Source organism: Cetorhinus maximus, chromosome 5 (genome assembly GCF_964194155.1).
Source record: "Cetorhinus maximus chromosome 5, sCetMax3.hap1.1, whole genome shotgun sequence".
Taxonomy (NCBI): Eukaryota; Metazoa; Chordata; class Chondrichthyes; order Lamniformes; family Cetorhinidae; genus Cetorhinus; species Cetorhinus maximus.
This window is the reverse complement of record NC_135883.1, coordinates 9005788-9024316: the sequence shown is the minus strand read 5'-3', so window position 1 is coordinate 9024316 and position 18529 is coordinate 9005788. Positions and strand designations below refer to the sequence as shown.

The window sequence follows — 18529 nt, the reverse complement described above, 5'->3', positions numbered from 1 at the left end:
TGGCTAGATACAAGCAGCCGCAAAAGCTCTTGTGTAAATAAAGTTTGTTTTGTTTGACTAAGCCTCCCAGAGCGTGTTTCTACACCGAGTATATGCCATTTAAGAAAGCCGTTGATAAAATATTACCCAGACCACAGTATGAATGTTTCTGTGTATTTTTATGTTACAAATATTTTGCTTTCTCTTTTCAAAAAATATTGTAGGATAGAAGGCTGTGCAGATACCCACAAACTGGGATTAGGAGGAGGATAGCAAACTAAAATGAAAATTGATGAGAGGGGAGAAAATGGATAATGGGTAAAGACCAGTATTTCAGAGTGATTGGAAGTAGATAGTGATGTCCTACAAGATTCAGTTCTGGAGCACTTCTGTTTACTGAATAAAGCAGAGACTTCAATCTGATCCTAGAAAGTGTGGTATCAAAATTGGCAAATTACATCAAAATTAAAAGCTATTTAATAAAGTTATTTTGTATAGAAGGCCAAAAGCTGCAATAAGATATTAATGAGATGGGGGATTGGGATAAAAAGTAACAGTCAGAATTCAGTGTCAGTAAAGTCTGTGGTGAATTTGGCAAAAAAACAGCAGTAATTATAGTCTGAATGAAAGGAGGCTTGGTGCTGAAAGTAAAGGGATGTCAAGGTACAAGTTATATGACATAAAGTTGATAAGCCGTAAAATGCAAATGGAATTCTGGATTTTATCACAAGAAGAGATAAGAGAAAAGCTGAGACATAATAATGAAACTATACAAGACATTAATGAGACCACAGTTGAAATACTGTAACAAAAACAGAATATGTTGGGAAAACTCAGCAGGTCTAGCAGCATCTGTGGAGAGAGAAACAAAGTTAACGTTTTGAGTCAGTATGACCCTTCTTCAGAGCTCTGAAGAAGGGTCATACAGACCCGAAACGGACTCGAAAGGTTAACTCTGTTTCTCTTTCCACAGATGCTGTTAGACCTGCTGAGTTTTTCCAGCATTTTCTGTTTTTATTTCAGATTTCCAGCATCTGTAGTATTTTGCTTTTATCTTAGTGTTGAAGTACTGTAATATGTAATCTTGCTTAATAAATTTTACTTGATTCATAAATACTAGTTATTTGTATTTTCTTAGGTCAGACACAACAGAGTCCCCATTGTTACAAATTAAGAATTCAGGACTTAGGTATTTTAAGTAAAAGGCCTTTATACCTCAAAATCCCGGAAACTTATGGTAGTGAAACATTGCAAAGCATTTCACAGGCGTTTTATCAAATAAAATTTAACACCAAGCCACATAAGGAAATATTAAGATGTATGACCAGCTCCTTCATCAAAGAGGTGGGTTTTAAGGAGTGTCTTAAAGAAGGAGAGAAAGAGAGATATAAGAGGGAATTCCAGAGCTTATGGCCCAGGCAGCTGAAAGCATGGCTGCTAATGGTGGATTGAGCAACACTGGAATGTGCAAAAGGCCAACCTCAGGGGAGTGCAGTGATCTCAGAGAGTTGCAGTGCTAGAGGGAGATAACAGAGGGACAAGGCGATAGAGCAATTTGAAAACAGGGATGCAAGGATGAAAGTTTTAAAACCGTTGGACCAGAAGCCAGTTAGCCTCATTGTAGGTCAGCGAGCATAGGGATGATAGGTGTAGGGGGCTAGGTGCAAGTTCAAGTACAAATGAGCCCAAATTTATGGACAGTAGATGTTGGAAGGTCAACTGAGAGTGTGTTGGAATAGTCAAGAGGTAACTGTGATATCTTTGCAGGACAGAAAAGCAACAGTGTGCCACATGTTACCGACTGAAATTAGTTTATTCCAGCTTGACTATATATACATATACAAATGGCCACAAGAGGGTACTATTACAATATTACACCCCTCCCTCTTTAAAGAGAAAGTTACACAATGTTCAAATTCTACACAACTTCTATACATTTTTTGTTTTTCTTTTACAAAATCAACTTAACCAGTGGATTCCTATTCATAAGAGAATACCTCCTTTCTTGACCCAAACTTCCAGAACTTGGAGAAGGGCCTGGACCCAACTCTGCCTGAGTCTGAGGAGAAGTTTTCTTCAAAAAAGATTGATTTTGTCCTTGACCTTCAGTTGAAATTTCCACTTCATCAGGCGTGTTTGTCTGACTCTGACTTGATCTGAACTAGGTTCAGGCACAACTTGTGTTGGAGTAACTAATGGTACTCTGCTCGTATCCCAGCTATCCAATTCATCAGACTCATTCTTCCCAGCTCCCTTCTTCTTCATGAACTTCTGAAGGTAAAACGCGGTCTATATGTACAAACCTAACTTTTCCATTATCAAACATCTTGACCAAATATGTGCGAGGACCACATATTTTCACAACCCTTCCTGGTAACCACTTCAACCACTTATGATGATGTTCATTCATCTTCTGGTTCAACTTCAGACTTCTTTCTCTCACTTACCACTACCATTACTCTCTTTCTGCCTGCTTTGTTTCTCTTCTACTGACTATGCTAAATGTGGCTTCAGCAATGAAAAACTTGCTCCAGGCTATCTTCTGAGAAACAATTCAGCTGGCGTTCTGCTGGTAGTAGTCTGAGGTGTGCTAAGATAAATAAACAAAAAATTCACCAGCTTATGATTCCTTGACAACTGACATTTCTTCCCATGTGTATCTAACATTTGTCTAAGCAACAGCATGCTCCATAATTTGTACTGTGCACTCTGCAGCTCCATTTGAAGCAGGGTGATATGGTAGAACTCTAGTATGTTTTACCACTTTCATTCTCATAAATTTTACAAACTCTTCTGAACAAAACTGAGGTCCCTTGTTGGGCACAATTTCCTCTGGGAACCCATAAGCAACAAACAAACTACGTAAAGTATCTAGAGTTTTGCTAGTTGTTGTTCGATTCATCAGAAACCCCTCAACCCACTTGAATGGCTATCTATCACAATGATTAGCTGTTGCTGTCCTGGCTGGCCATTTCCATGGATGTAAAGTACCATTGACAGCTTCTTTTCCACTGCTTAACATGTTCTACACCGTTTCACTGTGTCTTCTATGTCCTTATCTAACCCTGGCCACTAAAGAAAGCTTTGTGCTAGGCTCTTCATCAAGCTCATGAAGAACACACAGCAACTGTCATCTGTACCTTTCAGGAATTACAACAGAGGCTCCCCACATAACACAACCTTTATCAAAGGACAACTCATTCTTACGCATAAAAAAATAGCCTGACTTCCAAATCCAGCATCTGTGTTGGCCATTGATTTGTGATGTAGTTGTCTACCCTTGCCAATACACGGTCCCTACGATTCTTCTACCGATGTCATCTGCTGTGACTGGCAACTCATCTACATGTGAAAAGAAAAATTCATTCTCCCTGTTGGGCTCTCCTTCTGAGAGGGACGGTAATCTAAAAACCACATCAGCATTGCAATGATCTTCCAATCATCTGCACTGACAAACAGACAGAATCAAAGCCCATCTCTGCATTCAGGCTGCAGCTAAAGTGGGTATTGCAGAATTTGGAAGCAAAATAGCCATCAGTAGCTTATGATCAGTTTTGATCGTGAAAATATTACCATCCAAGTATTTATGAAATTTTCTTACCCCGAAAAAAATCAAAGACAATCCTTTATGTTCTATCTGGGCATAATTCTGCTCACTGGCACTGAGTGTATGAGGCAAATGCAAATGGTCTCTTCTCACAACACATGAGAGATCACAGCACTTACTCCGTATGGAGAGGCATCACATGTTAGCTTATCCTTTTTGGACACATCATAATGTACAAGCATTGTACCATCTACCAATTTATTTTTACACAACTGGAATGCTTTGTCACACTCCCTTGTCCAATTCCACGAAACACCCTTCCTCAAGAGTACATTCAATGGATGCAATAAAGTTGCCAAATTTGGTATGAGTTTACCGTAGTAATTCACTAAACCCAAAAAAAGTCTCAGTCTTTTCAGTTCTTGATTTACTTACTCTTTTAGAGCACAGGGCACTGGATGAGGCCTGCAAAAAACTGGTCTTGTGTTTCTCTCAAATCGTACTTTGGGTGTATAAATTTGAATCGGTTTGCACACGAAGGAACTTGGTGATCATGTCATCTTGTGAATTGCGTATCTACGTGTAAAAGCTCATCCCAATTGATCTTACGTGCTGTTAATCAGTTCCTTCCTAACAAGGCTAGTTTTTCACCCTTCACTACAATGATGGAAAATTTTGTACATTGCTTCTTGAATATGATGGGAACCAACACAATTCCCATTATGGGAATTTTCTCACCTTCATAACTTCATTATTCAATGCGTGATTTCTCCAGCTGGTTTTGACTTAACTTTTGACAGTGTAGCGATTTAGGATCCACACTAACTGATGCCCCCATGTCAACCCCCATATTTACTGGAACTCTATCCAACGTTACTTGAGCTACAATGCCCTGCAAATTTCCACTGGTCATCCATGTACTGCGGATTGTATGAGTCTCATCCGACCGATCATTGACCTGGTGCTGTTCGGCGACTGTATGCAGTGACTGCCATCTCCTTCAGCCAACATTTTCACTGTTTACATTCTTTTGACATGCCGTAACAAGATGACCCTTCTTCTTGCAGCTCTAGTACTCGGACTTCACAAATGGACAATTCTGTGCCCAATGTTTGTCTAAGCACTGGTAATAGGACTGTTCAGTATCTCTGCTACTACTAACCTGTCGTTAGGGCCTTCTGCTTACTCAAGTCAAGTACCAACTGAAACTAGTTTATTCTGGTTTGACTATATGTACATACAAATGGCCACAAGAGGGTGCTATTACACTATTACTGTAACAAAGGCATGGATGAAGGTTTCAGAAGCCGTGCAGTAACATTATAAATTCTTACTGCAACTGCACTGCTCATGTCTGTCAAGTTTAATGGAATTTCCCCAACATTACGCATGTTTAGAATGGACTGAGCGAGGAGCTAATGCCCACTTCACTACTAAAGCAAAATTATTTAAGAAAGCAATGTATCTTTAGAGACAATACGGTGCCACAGATTCAAAGGCAATGGGGAGAAAATTGCAATCCATCACGAAACAGAATACACATTCTTTTACTTTTCCTATACCATATCAGTCATATCACATTGATTTTGCTGTGAGTGATGGATGTGCAATATCAAGCTAAAGATAAGTAAGGGCTGGAGGGTGAACATGGACAGATGTATGTTAACATTAAATGACTGACCTGATGTGAGTCTACAACTTGCTTGCAGCCTTTACCTAGATCCTCCTTAACCTCCTCTTCAATGCCATAAATTCTCTCCATCGCTTCCCTGGAAAATGATTTGAAGCACCCTTCATTTATTATGTAGCTCTTTCAAATATGACAGACAAAAACATTGATAAGGCCATTTCTTGTCACTTGCTTGTATCACTCTTCACCCACATCCCTCTCCCCATCCTGCTATTACTTCTTCAGTGGTGAGAGAGGCCGAAGACAAAATAGTCTGAAAATATTTTGACAGGGAATCATGTAATTACAGCCCTTTTTATGATCTGTATTGAAATGCAAATACTTCTAGGCCACATCAAATGAGTGATTTGTTTACTATCTTTTACTATCAAGATTGTGGAGAAATGCATTTGTATAAAATCACCAAAGTGAACTCAGCATTTCAGCATGCAATGCAGTTAGCACATGCAATGAGAAGAGATGAAAAGGGCCGCAGCAGTACTTCAAGAAGTATTTTCCAATGTGACCGCACTTTAACTCACCATCACCTTCTCAAGGGCAATTAGGTTTGGGCAACAAAGTCTGGCCTTGCCAGTGATGCCCACATTCCATGAATGAATATATAGGAAAAAAATGACTCTTGAAACCTACCATGATCCCAAGCACCAGCGATAATAAAACAGCATAGTAACATTCGTATGTTATTATGAAAGTTTGCATATTATAGGCCAACATTTGTCCGTAATGAGAAATCATATCAATAAGACACTCTATGTTTTACAGTAGTTTGTAGAAATGTTATTACTGTATGTACTCACATAGGCTTCAGCCACGCTCTCCCCCGCCCCCCACCCGCACGTATTCGCGCGCACGCATGCACACACACACACACACTTTAGCCAAGTTCATCACCAAATTAGCTCCTTGTAGTCAACTAAATAATTCTTCCAGATGTTGTAAATGCTCCTCCCATGTTTGACTGAAAACTATTAAGTCGTCAATATAAGCAGCACAATTGCTCGGTCCTGCAATTACTTTGTTTGCCAGTCTTTGAAATGTTACAGGTGCATTTTTCATACCAAATGGCATGACTTTAAACTGATATAGTCCATCTGGCATCACAAAAGTCGATGGGCGGAATTTTCTGAGCTCACTGGCGGTGGGCATGATAGGTGGTGTGCGTGGAAAATATGGTGGGACCCATTTCACGATAGTGTGAAGGCAGGTTACAATCTTCCGCTCAGCCTGCCGATGGCGAGCCGCGTTTCCTTCCATCAGTCGGCGGGGAGCTAATACATTAACATATAATTAAAAGGTCATCCTGCCAGGCTCTTGGAACCCTGCCGATCGTCCATCCAAGCTGGTGGGAAAGCACGTTGACGTGTTTCGCAACAGCACGCAGGTGACATGCACTTGGCAGCCTTCACTTTGGGGGAATTCAGGTGAGTGAGCGGCAGCATTCAGAATTAATAAGTATACCAAGACTTGAGATTTTTCGAAAACTAAATTAAACATTTATTAACAAAAGAAAAGATTTCAAACACATACATAGGTCTACAAATTACTACCATAATAACTCCTAAAACCCCTAATTAATCTGGCTTCCAGTTACACCCAGCTAAGGCAACGGTAAAAAAAATAGATTTTAAACAGATGCCAGCAAGTTACCACAATACCCTGGAGAGTAGAATTCAAAATGACTTTTCCCAGCTTCAGTTTCTGTAGACAGCAATTGTGTAATACACAAATACTGGAGGCTTCTCATGCTTGTGTTAGAACTTACAATGTCTTCCCTAATACATCACTCATTCTCCTTTATACATGTTTCTCCCTTTTAATGTAAATCCCATTGTTCCCATATGTCTTTGGAACTTTACCTTGCTCATAATATAAATCTTTTCAAGGTGCTAATATTATCAGTAACTTTTGGGAAAAGTAAGCACACTGCTTGGCCTAGCTTCTCTGGCTAGGTGCAACATCCTACCATTTCTTTAAAGTTCAAACTACCCTGATTTATCTAAAAATGCAAATTCTCCTCACCTCACATTCTAAGACTTCAGCCATGTTTACACATTTAGCATTTCAAACCTAGCTGCTTTTGATGAGTCAAAGCCTCCAGACCAGCTGTCTCCAGTTCAATTAAAACACACATACAGGCATACACACACACACACATTACAAATGATCCAAACCCCACTATTAACCTACCTTAACAATAAGTCACAATAATATTATGGGAATTATTATGCTTTTACGTACAAGAACAAACAACATAACATAAACCATATTCAACTGTACATTTTCCATTTCATTTCAGTTCATTGGACGTTTGGTTCCAAATGTGAAATTTGTAAGAGGCCATTGTATTTTCAACGGGCTTATACCTACATTTATGAACAATTTAAATCTGGGGACAATTTAGCTGGCCTCAGCAAACTTCAGAAGGTACTTTAACCCTGAAAAAAGAGCATTGCTAAACCATTTAGCATTATCAAACATTGACATTTGTAACATTTCAGCCATTACTGTGCCCTATTATAATTAATAATCAATTCTATCTAAATACAATGGCCAGGGCATAAGTTGCTGAAGTATTGAACTAATTAGATCACAGTGATTTGTGGCCACAATGGACGAGGTCACCCACCACAGAATCACGGAATTGTTACGGTGCAGAAGGAGGCCGTTCGGCCCATCGTGTCTGCACCGGCTCTCTGAGCATTTTGACTTAGTGCCAATCTCCTGCCTTTTCCCCGTAACCCTGCACATTGTTTCTGTTTAAATAATCATCCAATGTCCTCTTGAATGCCTCAATCGAACCTGCCTCCACCACACTTCTAGGTAGGACATTCCAAACCCTGACTACTCGCTGTGTGAAAAAGTTCTTTCTCATCTCACATTTGCTTCTTTTGCAAAACACTTTAAAACTGTGCCCTCTGGTTCTCAATCCGCTTACGAGCAGGAACAGTTCTTCCTTATCTACTCTTTCCAGGCCCTTCATAGAGTCTTAGAGGTCTATAGCACAGAAAAAGGCCCTTCGGCCCATTGAGTCTGCGCCAGTCAAACAAGTACCTAACTATTCTAATCCCATTTTCCAGCACTAGGCCCATAGCCTTGTATGCCATGGCATCACAAGTGCACATCCAAATACTTCTTAAATGTTATGAGGGTTTCTGCCTCCACCACTCTTTCAGGCAGTGAGTTCCAGATTCCCACCACCCTCTGGGTGAAAAAATTCTTCCTCACATCCCCTCTAAACCTCCTGTCCCTTACCTTAAATCGTGATTATTGATCCCTCCACCAAGGGGAAATGTTCCTTCATGTCTACCCTATCTATGTCCCTCATAACTTTATACACCTCAATCATGTCCCTTCAATCTCCTCTGCTCCAGGGAAAATAACCCCAGTCTATCCAATCTCTCCTCATAACTAAAACTCTCCAGCCCAGGCAACACCCTAGTAAATCTCCTCTGCACTCTCTCTAGTGCAAACACATCCTTCCTATAATGCGGATTCCAGAACTGCAAGCAATACTCTAGCTGTGGCCTAACTAGCATTTTATACAGTTCCAGCATAACCTCCCTGCTCTTATATTAGCCTCAGCTAATAAAGGCAAGTATCTCATATGCCTTCTTAACCACCTTATCTACCTGTCCCGCTACCTTAAGGGACCGGTGGACATGCACACCAAGGTCCCTCTGATCCTCGGTACTTCCTAGGGTCCTACCATTCATTGCATATTCCCGTGCCTTGTTTGTCCTGCCCAAGTGCATCACCTCATACTTATCTGGATTAAATTCCATTTGCCACTGATCAGCCCAACTAACCAGACCGTCTATATCCTCCTGTAATCTAAGGCTATCCTCCTCACTATTTACCGCCCCACCAATTTTCATGTCATCCGCGAACTTACTGATCAACCCTCCTACATTCACGATTCATGATTTTGAAAACTTCTATGAAGTCTCCTCTTAGCCTTCTCCCAAGAAAACAGTCCCAACTTCTCCAATCTTTCTGAAGTGTCTCATCCATGAAACCATTCTCATAAACTGACTAGATCACTGTGGTCACTCGAAATCCTGCTTACATTAAGAAAAGAACCCTGCAGCAAAGGAGAGTGTAAAAACCCATCAGCTTTAAGCCAGAGAAGGAGAAAAACAGGAGAAGAAAGGAAGAGGAAATAAGACAGCTGATCTGCAAACAAACATAGGATGAGGAGTTTGGCTGGTCACCGGCTCCACAAAACCCTCTTCACCGACGGAAGACCAACCGGGTGGGTGCTAGTGAGTATAACTGAACACCAAGTTAATTTTGTCTGTTGTAGTTTTACCCAGTAAAGAGCATTGAGAACAGGTTTACAATCAAATTATGGTGTTGGCATCTCATCTTGTAATTCTAGTGTTTAAGAACTAAAAAGGGGGAATTGAAGAGCTGCACATCAGGGACATGTAACCCAGGGGATACAGCCACACGTCAGGGACATGTAACCCAGGGGATACAGCCACACGTCAGGGACATGTAACTCAGGGGATACAGCCACACGTCAGGGACATGTAACCCAGGGGATACAGCCACACGTCAGGAACATGTAACCCAGGGGATACAGCTACATGTCAGGGATGTGTAATCCAGGGGATTTAGTCACATGTCAGGGACATGTAACCTGGTTGAGGCAGTGGGCAGGGGGCACAGGAATTCTCCCTACAAATTAAATCTATGCTACTGTTCAGAGAATAGATTACTACAATAAAAGTAAGTGAAATTATCAGCACTTTCTGCTTCCAAATTTTGATTGAAAACTGAAGGTACTTTTGATTCATTCAATCTCAGCTGATTATTATTGAAGCTGAAAACTGAAAATTCCAATATGCAGATCTATACATTGACCAAAGGTGATATTAGCATTTACTTCTATTGCAGATTACATTATCAAATATATATATCACATCATTAAGCTTGAGAGGGCAAAATTATTGTACATGAACTGTCATACAAAAGTCAAACTGCAGCAGGTGCACAGGTGGGCAGTCTCACCTAAAAATGAGATTTCCAACTCCCCCCAGAAAGAAACATTAAATGTTAAAACCAAAGCATTCACAAACCATCATCTCAGGTACTTGGATTATATTCTTGTGCACCGAGGGACTGGGAATTGTATGGACCCCTCGGGCTGTATGACTCACAAGGAATGTATGTAGTGAAAATTAAATGTATCATAATTGTATTGAAGCAGCTAAGAGCGCAACATGATCTATGTCGATAACTTAAATACCATTGCACTGTCTGACTGCCTGTAATGACCATGTTGAAATGTCTGTAATGTTCATTGATTGTATTGAAGCACCTCATGATCTATGTGGAAAAGTTGATATGATTGCACTTTTTGTGATGGCCTTTAGAAATGTTTTGTAATGTTCTTTCGGATATTTTATGAATAAAGTATATTTTTCCAAAAAAAAAATTCTAGCCAGACTGCTGAGATTAAAGGCTTTACTGGTCCTAGTTGGAATAATCATGGGCTGTTTTATTTCACTTTGTAGTGGGTTCAGCTCAATGTTAAAATGCACTAATCTTGTTAATCTCATTCCATACGAATGGTTTATGTAGGAAATGGAAAGAATGCTCTCACGCTGTGGGAAGAGAACATTCCTAAAACATGGGAATACAATGGGAAGTAGAGACACCCATTACTCTGTCTTTTTTTCTCCAATGTTATATCTGATTTGAGAGTGTTTGATGGTGACAATAAGTATCAAAAATAGACAAGTAACCTGTTTACCAGTACAGATATTCCCAACTTGATGAGTGCAAAATTTCATCAAAAAAATCAAAACTATGTAGGGGTAGACATTCACTTTGTTTATGCTAGTATTATCAGCACAGTCAAACCAGCAGAGAAGATTGGGAATTTTAAATGAGCTACATCAAAAGCTGCTTGTATTTGTGTTTTCCGCAAACTTACACGCCAGTTCAAGATTTAATTCACCCAATTGTACAAACTGGCCATTGCCCCAGGTCAAAATTGCAAGATTTTATCAATTGTATATTTGTTTGTGAAGACTCTTGAAATTGTGCACATTTACTTAGGCACACATGCACATCTTAAAAGTTTCTTCATGTCAAGATATACTGACCCAGATTTTGCAGTGGCAACGATGTTGAAACTTTCGGCGTTCCACACCATTACTCCACTGAAACTGACAGCCATCTCAGGAGTCAGCACATGTGCAGGTGATCACAGAAATCCTTAAACTGCTGTCAATGATTCTACTCTTCTCCAGAGATTGTGGCACTGTTGAGGCAGCCCCAGACTGCAATCAGTGGGATGAACTGTCAAGAACTTCTACTTTTACGCTGTTAGTCTCAATGTAAGAACCCTTGAAAACATTGAGGTGTACCTGGGTTTTTAACAGCACCCTAACTTTATAATTGCTGTTAAACATCCTCACTGCTCTTGAAAAACTGATATATTTGTCAAAATTTCTCCACAATGATAAGAAAATTCCACATTTACATTTATTTTAGTTTCTATCTTAATCTAATCATAATCATTTTCCTCACCACCTATTTTTGAATTTAAAAAGATTCAGTCCTTTTGACTTCCTGGTTTGTTGTCTGTGAGAATATTTTAATGTGACTGGCTGCTTACCCTGCTTGCTGACATCATTGTCAGCACGCCCAGAGATCCCAATGAGTTAGTGCCAGAATTAAACTGACATCAAGGAAGGGAAAGTCTGTGCCACAAAAATCACTAGGTCATTGTGGACAGCTTTCTTCAAGGTCAGCAATGGGCACAACTGTTTCACCACTGATTTGTAGGGGGTGGTGGTGCGTGTCAGCTTCACCTCTGACTTCTGAGCGGTCCGAATTGCTCCCACTCCCTGGGTCCCTGGGTTCTAGACCTTGGACTTATTTGGAGGTTGTGACAAAGTGCAGCAGACAACTGGTTTTGGTGCAAGAAAAAACTGGGTTTATTGAAGTCACAAATGAATTTATAACATTATAATCTCAGTGTAATCCTACAGACCTACAAAGTACACTTAGTTAAGAATGGGGAACACATGGCATAACGAGGGAAAATCACGCTACTAATCCCCTTACCCTTGTCCCACCCCCAAAACCTAACTAAATTGAACTAGGAGAGGTCAGGGATCATGCTCACCAACCAGGGTTCCTTGACAGCTCGAAATCCAGCCAGGTGAGCCGGTTGCAGTTTTTGGGGTACGCTCTTTGTGTCCTCCGGGGCCTGCCATCCCCACGTGGTCCTGGTCTGTGGAATCTGCGAAGGTTCTTCAGTTGGGTGGAGGGCACGGTTGTGGGTGGTCGATCTTCGTGGAGGGCTGCGGTTGAGCCTGCCACCCCGTACCCCTCGCCGTGATGTTGCCTGCAGGCCTGCAAACCTCCAGATCTCCTCCCTCCGCTTGGCTCAGCTACAATCACTCCAAACTGCTCACTGCCCAAAAACTTCCCCCTCCTGTGTCAGCCTTCCCTTTGTAACTGGTGGCCCAGATATACTGTTTTTTTCAAATTTCTTATCTGAAACCAAATCAAGGTTAGTTCTTTGTCTGATTTGGGCTTCTTCAGGTGATTGTTGTCTCGTTGTTTTTAATGGGCTCGGATGATGTTTATCATTGTCTTCCTGCCCCATAACTAGTTTTGAACTGAAAGCCATTGTATATGTGGAGTATTGATGGGTTAGCATAATTGCATTGATTGTTCCTTCCTGCCTAGTAGCAATTATTTAGGCAAGATTTTGATGGGCTTTAGTTTCGTGTAAGATGAAGTCTTTCTCTGGGTTGATTGTTTCAAAGGGAAGAAAGCGTATTCTGTCTCCTCTCGTTGTCTGGTTACAGGCAACAATCCACACTGCACTCAACAAGCCCAGGCATGTCCTGTCCCAGGCCTTCATGGGCTGCCTCCTGTCTGCAGGGTTCTACACTTAACTCAGCAGTTGTGTCCTCTGCCATAAAGGTCTAAAAGTCATATCCTTGTTGATGATATGAAAAATGTAGGAATTTTGAGAACCCTTCAGATTGCAAAATATGGGTCATTTAGTTTACTATACACCAATCAATCATGTTACTCATGGATGCAGGACTAGATACCCTTATTACAAATGCTTATTTTTGGTGATAAACCTATTTTCAGCTGAACTGAACAGCAATAGGTTACCCACTCCTAAATGCACCAAGGAATACTTTTTAATGGAAAGGCATTAAGCAGCTATATTCTATTACAAAGCCTGATTGCAATGCTTTATGAAAAATTTTATGTTTGTTATGCAAATATATTTTAGCAGAAACTTGAACTGCAGCCAAACCAACATAATTTTGAGCGTGTTTTTCCTGCAATTTCCTGGTTGTGCCCAAAGCAGAAATTCTACCCCAGAAAATTTAAACCGGTATCAGTTAGCGCCTCGAAAGCATAATCAAGCAACAACTACACTCACACATACTAGAAAATGATGTTGAAAAATAAAATGAAAAGTAATCCAATTACAACACATACAAGCATTTAAAACAAACAGGATATTACTACTCATCGGCACTGCCATCTTGTAAATGCAACACATGCTGATCACTCACTGTGAACCATCTAAATATAAAAGTGCTTGGAACTAACCTGTTTCTAGGAGTTAATGCTCTTAAGTGGTCAGAGATACACACAGGAGTTGCCACTGATCTACACATGGTTAGAATAATTTGTTTTGCCTTACAGTCAAATACATTGAAGGTGCATTTTAGTGTTTAATTGTGTTGATAATAGTAGCATGCTATCTGGAAATTTTCAATGATAAATAATTTTAAAATATTTTACATCAACGCTCATGTATCGTCCTTTATTGTGTACATATTTTATATAGAATATATTTAATGTTTAGCATATAGAATATTTTGAAATCCCTTCTGAAAGTCAAGAGAATTACAGAGAGGCAATGGCGTAGTGGTATTGTTGCCGGACTAGTAACCCAGAGACCCAGTGTAATGCTCCAGGGACCCACGTTTGAATCCCACCACGGCAGATGGTGGAATTTGAATCCACTAAAAATCTGCAATTAAAAGTCTCTCCCCTTGTCCAGTCCCTTCCCACCTACATCTGTGATTCCTTTGACACCTTAGGTCACATCAACAATTTCCAGTTCCCTGGCCCCAATCGCCTCCTCTTCACCATGGACATCCAATCCCTCAATACCTCCATCCCCCACGGGGATGGTCTGGTGGCTCTCTGCTTCTTCCTCGAACAGAGGCCCGAACAATCCCCATCCACCACTACTCTCCTCCGTCTGGCTGAACTTGTTCTCACACTGAACAATTTCTCCTTAAACTCCTCTCATTCCCTCCAAATAAAAGGTGTGGCTATGGGTACCCACATGGGCCCCAGCTATGCCTGTCTCTTTATGGGGTATGTGGAACATTCCTACCCGGCCCCCTCCCACAACTCTTTATCCGGTACATCGATGATTACTTCGGTGCTGCTTCATGCTCTCGTCGGGACTTGGAAAAATTTATTAATTTTGCTACCAATCTCCACCCCTCCATCATTTTCACATGGTCCATCTCTGACACTTCCCTTCCCTTCCTTGACCTTTCTGTCTCAATTTTTGGTGATAGACCGTCCACCAATATCCATTACAAGCCTACTGACTCCCACAGCTACCTCGACTACAGCTCCTCACACCCCGCTTCCTATAAGGACTCCATCCCATTCTCTCAGTTCCTTCGCCTCCGTCACATCTGTTCTGATGATACCACTTTCAAAAACAGTTCCTCTGACATGTCCCCCTTCTTCCTTAACCGAGGTTTTCCACCCACGGTGGTTGACAGGGCCCTCAACCGTGTCCGGCCCATCTCCCGCGCATCCGCCCTCACGCCTTCTCTCCCTCCCAGAAACATGATAAGGTCCCCCTTGTCCTCATTTATCATCCCACCAGCCTCCACATTCAAAGGATCATCCTCCGCCATTTCTGCCAACTCCAGCATGATGCCACCACCAAACACATCTTCCCTTCACCCCCCCGGCGGCATTCCATAGGGATCGTTCCCTCCGTGACACCCTGGTCCACTCCTCCATCACCCCCTACTCCTCTAGCCCCTCCCACGGCACCTTCCCATGCAACCGCAGAAGATGCAACACCTGCCCCTTCACTTCCTCTCTCCTCACCGTCCAAGGGCCCAAACACTCCTTTCAAATTTCACTTGCACTTCCCTCAACTTAGTCTACTGCATTCGTTTATCTCTACCTTTTAGCCTTTTTAGTATTCCTTCCCCCCACCCCACCCCCACTAGGTCTATCTGTACCTTGTTTGTCCTGCTTTCTACTCTTAATTAGCACATTCCTTTAGATAATATCACCACCTTCAACACCTCTTTGTCCTTTTGTCTGTGACATCTTTTGGTTATCTCCACCTATTACTGGCTTCTTGTCCCAACAACCACCCCCCCCCCCCCAACACCCTCCCTTAAATCAGCATATATTTCACCCCTTTCCTATTTTTACTTAGTTCTGTTGAAGGGTCATAAGGACTCAAAACGTCAAGTGTGCTCTTCTCCGCCGATGCTGCCAGACCTGCTGAGTTTTTCCAGGTATTTCTGTTTCTGTTTTTGTTTTAGTTATTTGAGTTTCTTCACAATACTTTATTACCAATCCCTGCTCGTGTTTTAAGGATTTCTGCTTTAAAATTACCTGAACTGGATTTTATTCCTATTTTAGAATTTAGAATTTGTTAAAACTGGCGTGCCTTTCATTTGCTAATCCTCTGAAATGGGCCACAAATTTGCTCCATCAGTGAAACCAACAGCAGTTGGTCCTCAGTTGGGCTTTACCTTTGCACGTTTAGATTTTTAATTTAAAATGAAAGCAAAAAACTGTGGATGCTGGAAATCCAAAACAAAAACAAAAATAAAAATACCTGCAAAAACTCAGCAGGTCTGACAGCATCTGCGGAGAGGAACACAGTTAACGTTTCGAGTCCGTATGACTCTTCAACAGAACTAAGGAAAAATAGAAGAGAGGTGAAATATAAGCTGATTTAAGGGGGGGGGGGCGGGGGTGTGGGACAAGTAGAGCTGGATAGAGGGCCAGTGATGGGTGGAGATAACCAAAAGATGTCACAGACAAAAGGACAAAGAGGTGTTGACGGTGGTGATATTATCTAAGGAATGTGCTAATAGGTGACATTAAGGGTAGAAAGCAGGACGAGCAAGGTACAGGTAGCCCTAGTGGGGGTGGGGTTTAATTTGTCTCAGGGCGAGTTGCTGAAAGGGCGAACTGATAAAGATGCAGGTGTGGAAACAGGACAAGCACCTGCACAACTTCTTAACCAATCCAACTGAAAAACTGAGAGGCTGACAGCACGAAAGGGCTGAGAAGGCATGTTTTTCTGGAGTCGGGACATTTCCTTTCTAGCTTTCTGGGTGCCTTTGAGGATGAAAAACCTCTCCTCTCCCCCACCCTCCATCCTCCCCCTCCCTCTCTCTCCATCCTCCCCCCTCCCTCCCCTCCCTCCCTCCTCCCTCCCACCTCCCTCCATCCTCCCTCCCTCCCCTCCCCCTCCCTCCCCTCCATCCTCCCTCCCTCCCCTCCATCCTCCCTCCCCTCCATCCTCCCTCCCCTTCCATCCCTCCATCCTTCCTCCCTCCCTCCACCCTCCCTCCATCCTCCCTCCTCCCTCCATCCATCCTCCCTCCCTCCATCCTCCCACCCTCCATCCATCCATCCTCCCTCCTCCCTCCCCCTCGCTCTCCCTCCATCTTCCCCCCCCCCCCCCCCACCTCCCCATCCTCCTCCCTCCCCGGTGGCCGGACGGGATCCACCTGCCGCTCTCACCGTTTCTTCTCCTCCAGCCGCTCGGCGATTCGTTTCCGGCGGGCGGCGATCCTCTCCTCGGGGACATCCGAGTTCACGCTGAGGGCCTGCTCCACCTCAGCCTGCGGTACAAATATCTCAGACATGATGGCTGGGCTTGGGCGGGCGGCCTGGGCTGAGGCTTGGGCTGGGCCTGGGGCTGGGGCTGGGCCTCGGGCTGGGACTCGGGCTGGGGCTGGGCCTGGGCCTGGGGCTCGGGCTGGGCCTCACCAGGACCTTTATCCTTCAACCAGGAGCCGGACCGGAGTCGGTTGCTCCCGTTGCTAGGGGACCGCGGTTGCTAGGACGCGCGGTCATCTCCTTGGCTGGAGCCCGCTGATTGGCCCGGGAGCTTTGAGGGGGCGGGGCCTCAGGGCGGGGAGCTGAACGTTAAAGGGGGTTTCCAGTTCCCTCCTCGGTCCATCCGATCACAAAAGCAGCTGCGACAGAGGCCAACACCCAAGTGGACACGTCCGAGACCCCGGCACGCTGGCTGGGAAGCGAGCCAGGAGAACATCAAGGAGCGCTTCATCCTCAAAGAGGCCCAGAAGCCTAGAAAGGAGCAGAGGGACCTGGGTGGGTGGGTGGTGGGGGGATGTCAAGGTCAAGGAGGAACTCCCAAGAGGTGAAGAGCCAGCAAGACTCGCCCTTGGCCTTGGAGCCCTCCAAGATCATCTCCTGTTCCAGAGTCCACTCTCCATGGAGCAGGGTGAGACATGTCCACATGGCGCCTTCCAAAAGGTACACGGAGAGAGCTCCGCGATCAGCAAAAACAGAAACAGAAATACCTGCAAAAACTCAGCAGGTCTGGCAGCATCGGCGGAGAGGAACACAGTTGACGTTTCGAGTCCTCATGACCCTTCAACAGAACTCAGTAAAAATAGGAAAGGGGTGAAATATAAGCTGGTTTAAGGGGGCGGGGGGGGTGGTGGAAGGGTAGTTGTAGGGACAAGCAAGCAGTGATAGGTGGAGATTGCCAAAAGATGTCACAGACAAAAGGACAAAGAGGTGTTGAAGGTGGTGATATTATCTAAAAGAATGTGCTAATTAAGAATGGATAGCAGGACAAGCAAGGTACAGATAGCTCTAGTGGGGGTGGGGTGAAATAAGACCAAAAGGGCATAAAAGGTATAGATAAATGATGGATGGAATACCTTATAAAAATAATGGAAATAGGTGGGAAAAGAAAAATCTATATAAATTATTGGAAAAAACAAAAAGGAGGGGGAAGAAACGGAAAGGGGGGTGGGGACGGAGGAGGGAGTTCAAGATCTAAAGTTGTTGAACTCAATATTCAGTCCGGAAGGCTGTAAAGTGCCTAGTCGGAAGATGAGGTGCTGTTCCTCCAGTTTGCGTTGAGCTTCACTGGAACAATGCAGCAAGCCAAGGATAGACATGTGGGCAAGAGAGCAGGGTGGAGTGTTAAAATGGCAAGCGACAGGGAGGTCTGGGTGATGCTTGCGGACAGACCGAAGGTGTTCTGCAAAGCG

At 43.0% G+C, this 18529-nt stretch overlaps 1 protein-coding gene across 2 annotated transcripts in view; it reads right to left on the bottom strand.

Annotated features, from left to right (window-relative positions):
• Positions 1-17401, bottom strand: part of drc1 (dynein regulatory complex subunit 1 homolog (Chlamydomonas)) — a 112263-nt gene extending 94862 nt beyond the window's left edge. Inside the window, exons 1-2 of one of the 2 annotated variants that reach the window (XM_078541510.1) lie at positions 17022-17401; positions 5208-5295 (exon numbers count right to left, since the gene is read on the bottom strand). In XM_078541510.1, coding sequence (XP_078397636.1) covers positions 5208-5295; positions 17022-17146 — 213 coding nt within the window. In that variant the 5' untranslated portion in view covers positions 17147-17401. Of the gene's footprint in view, positions 1-5207; positions 5296-12357; positions 12854-17021 lie in introns of those variants that run through there. The other variant, XM_078541511.1, reaches the window with a different exon arrangement.
• Between the last annotated feature and the right edge of the window lie 1128 nt (positions 17402-18529).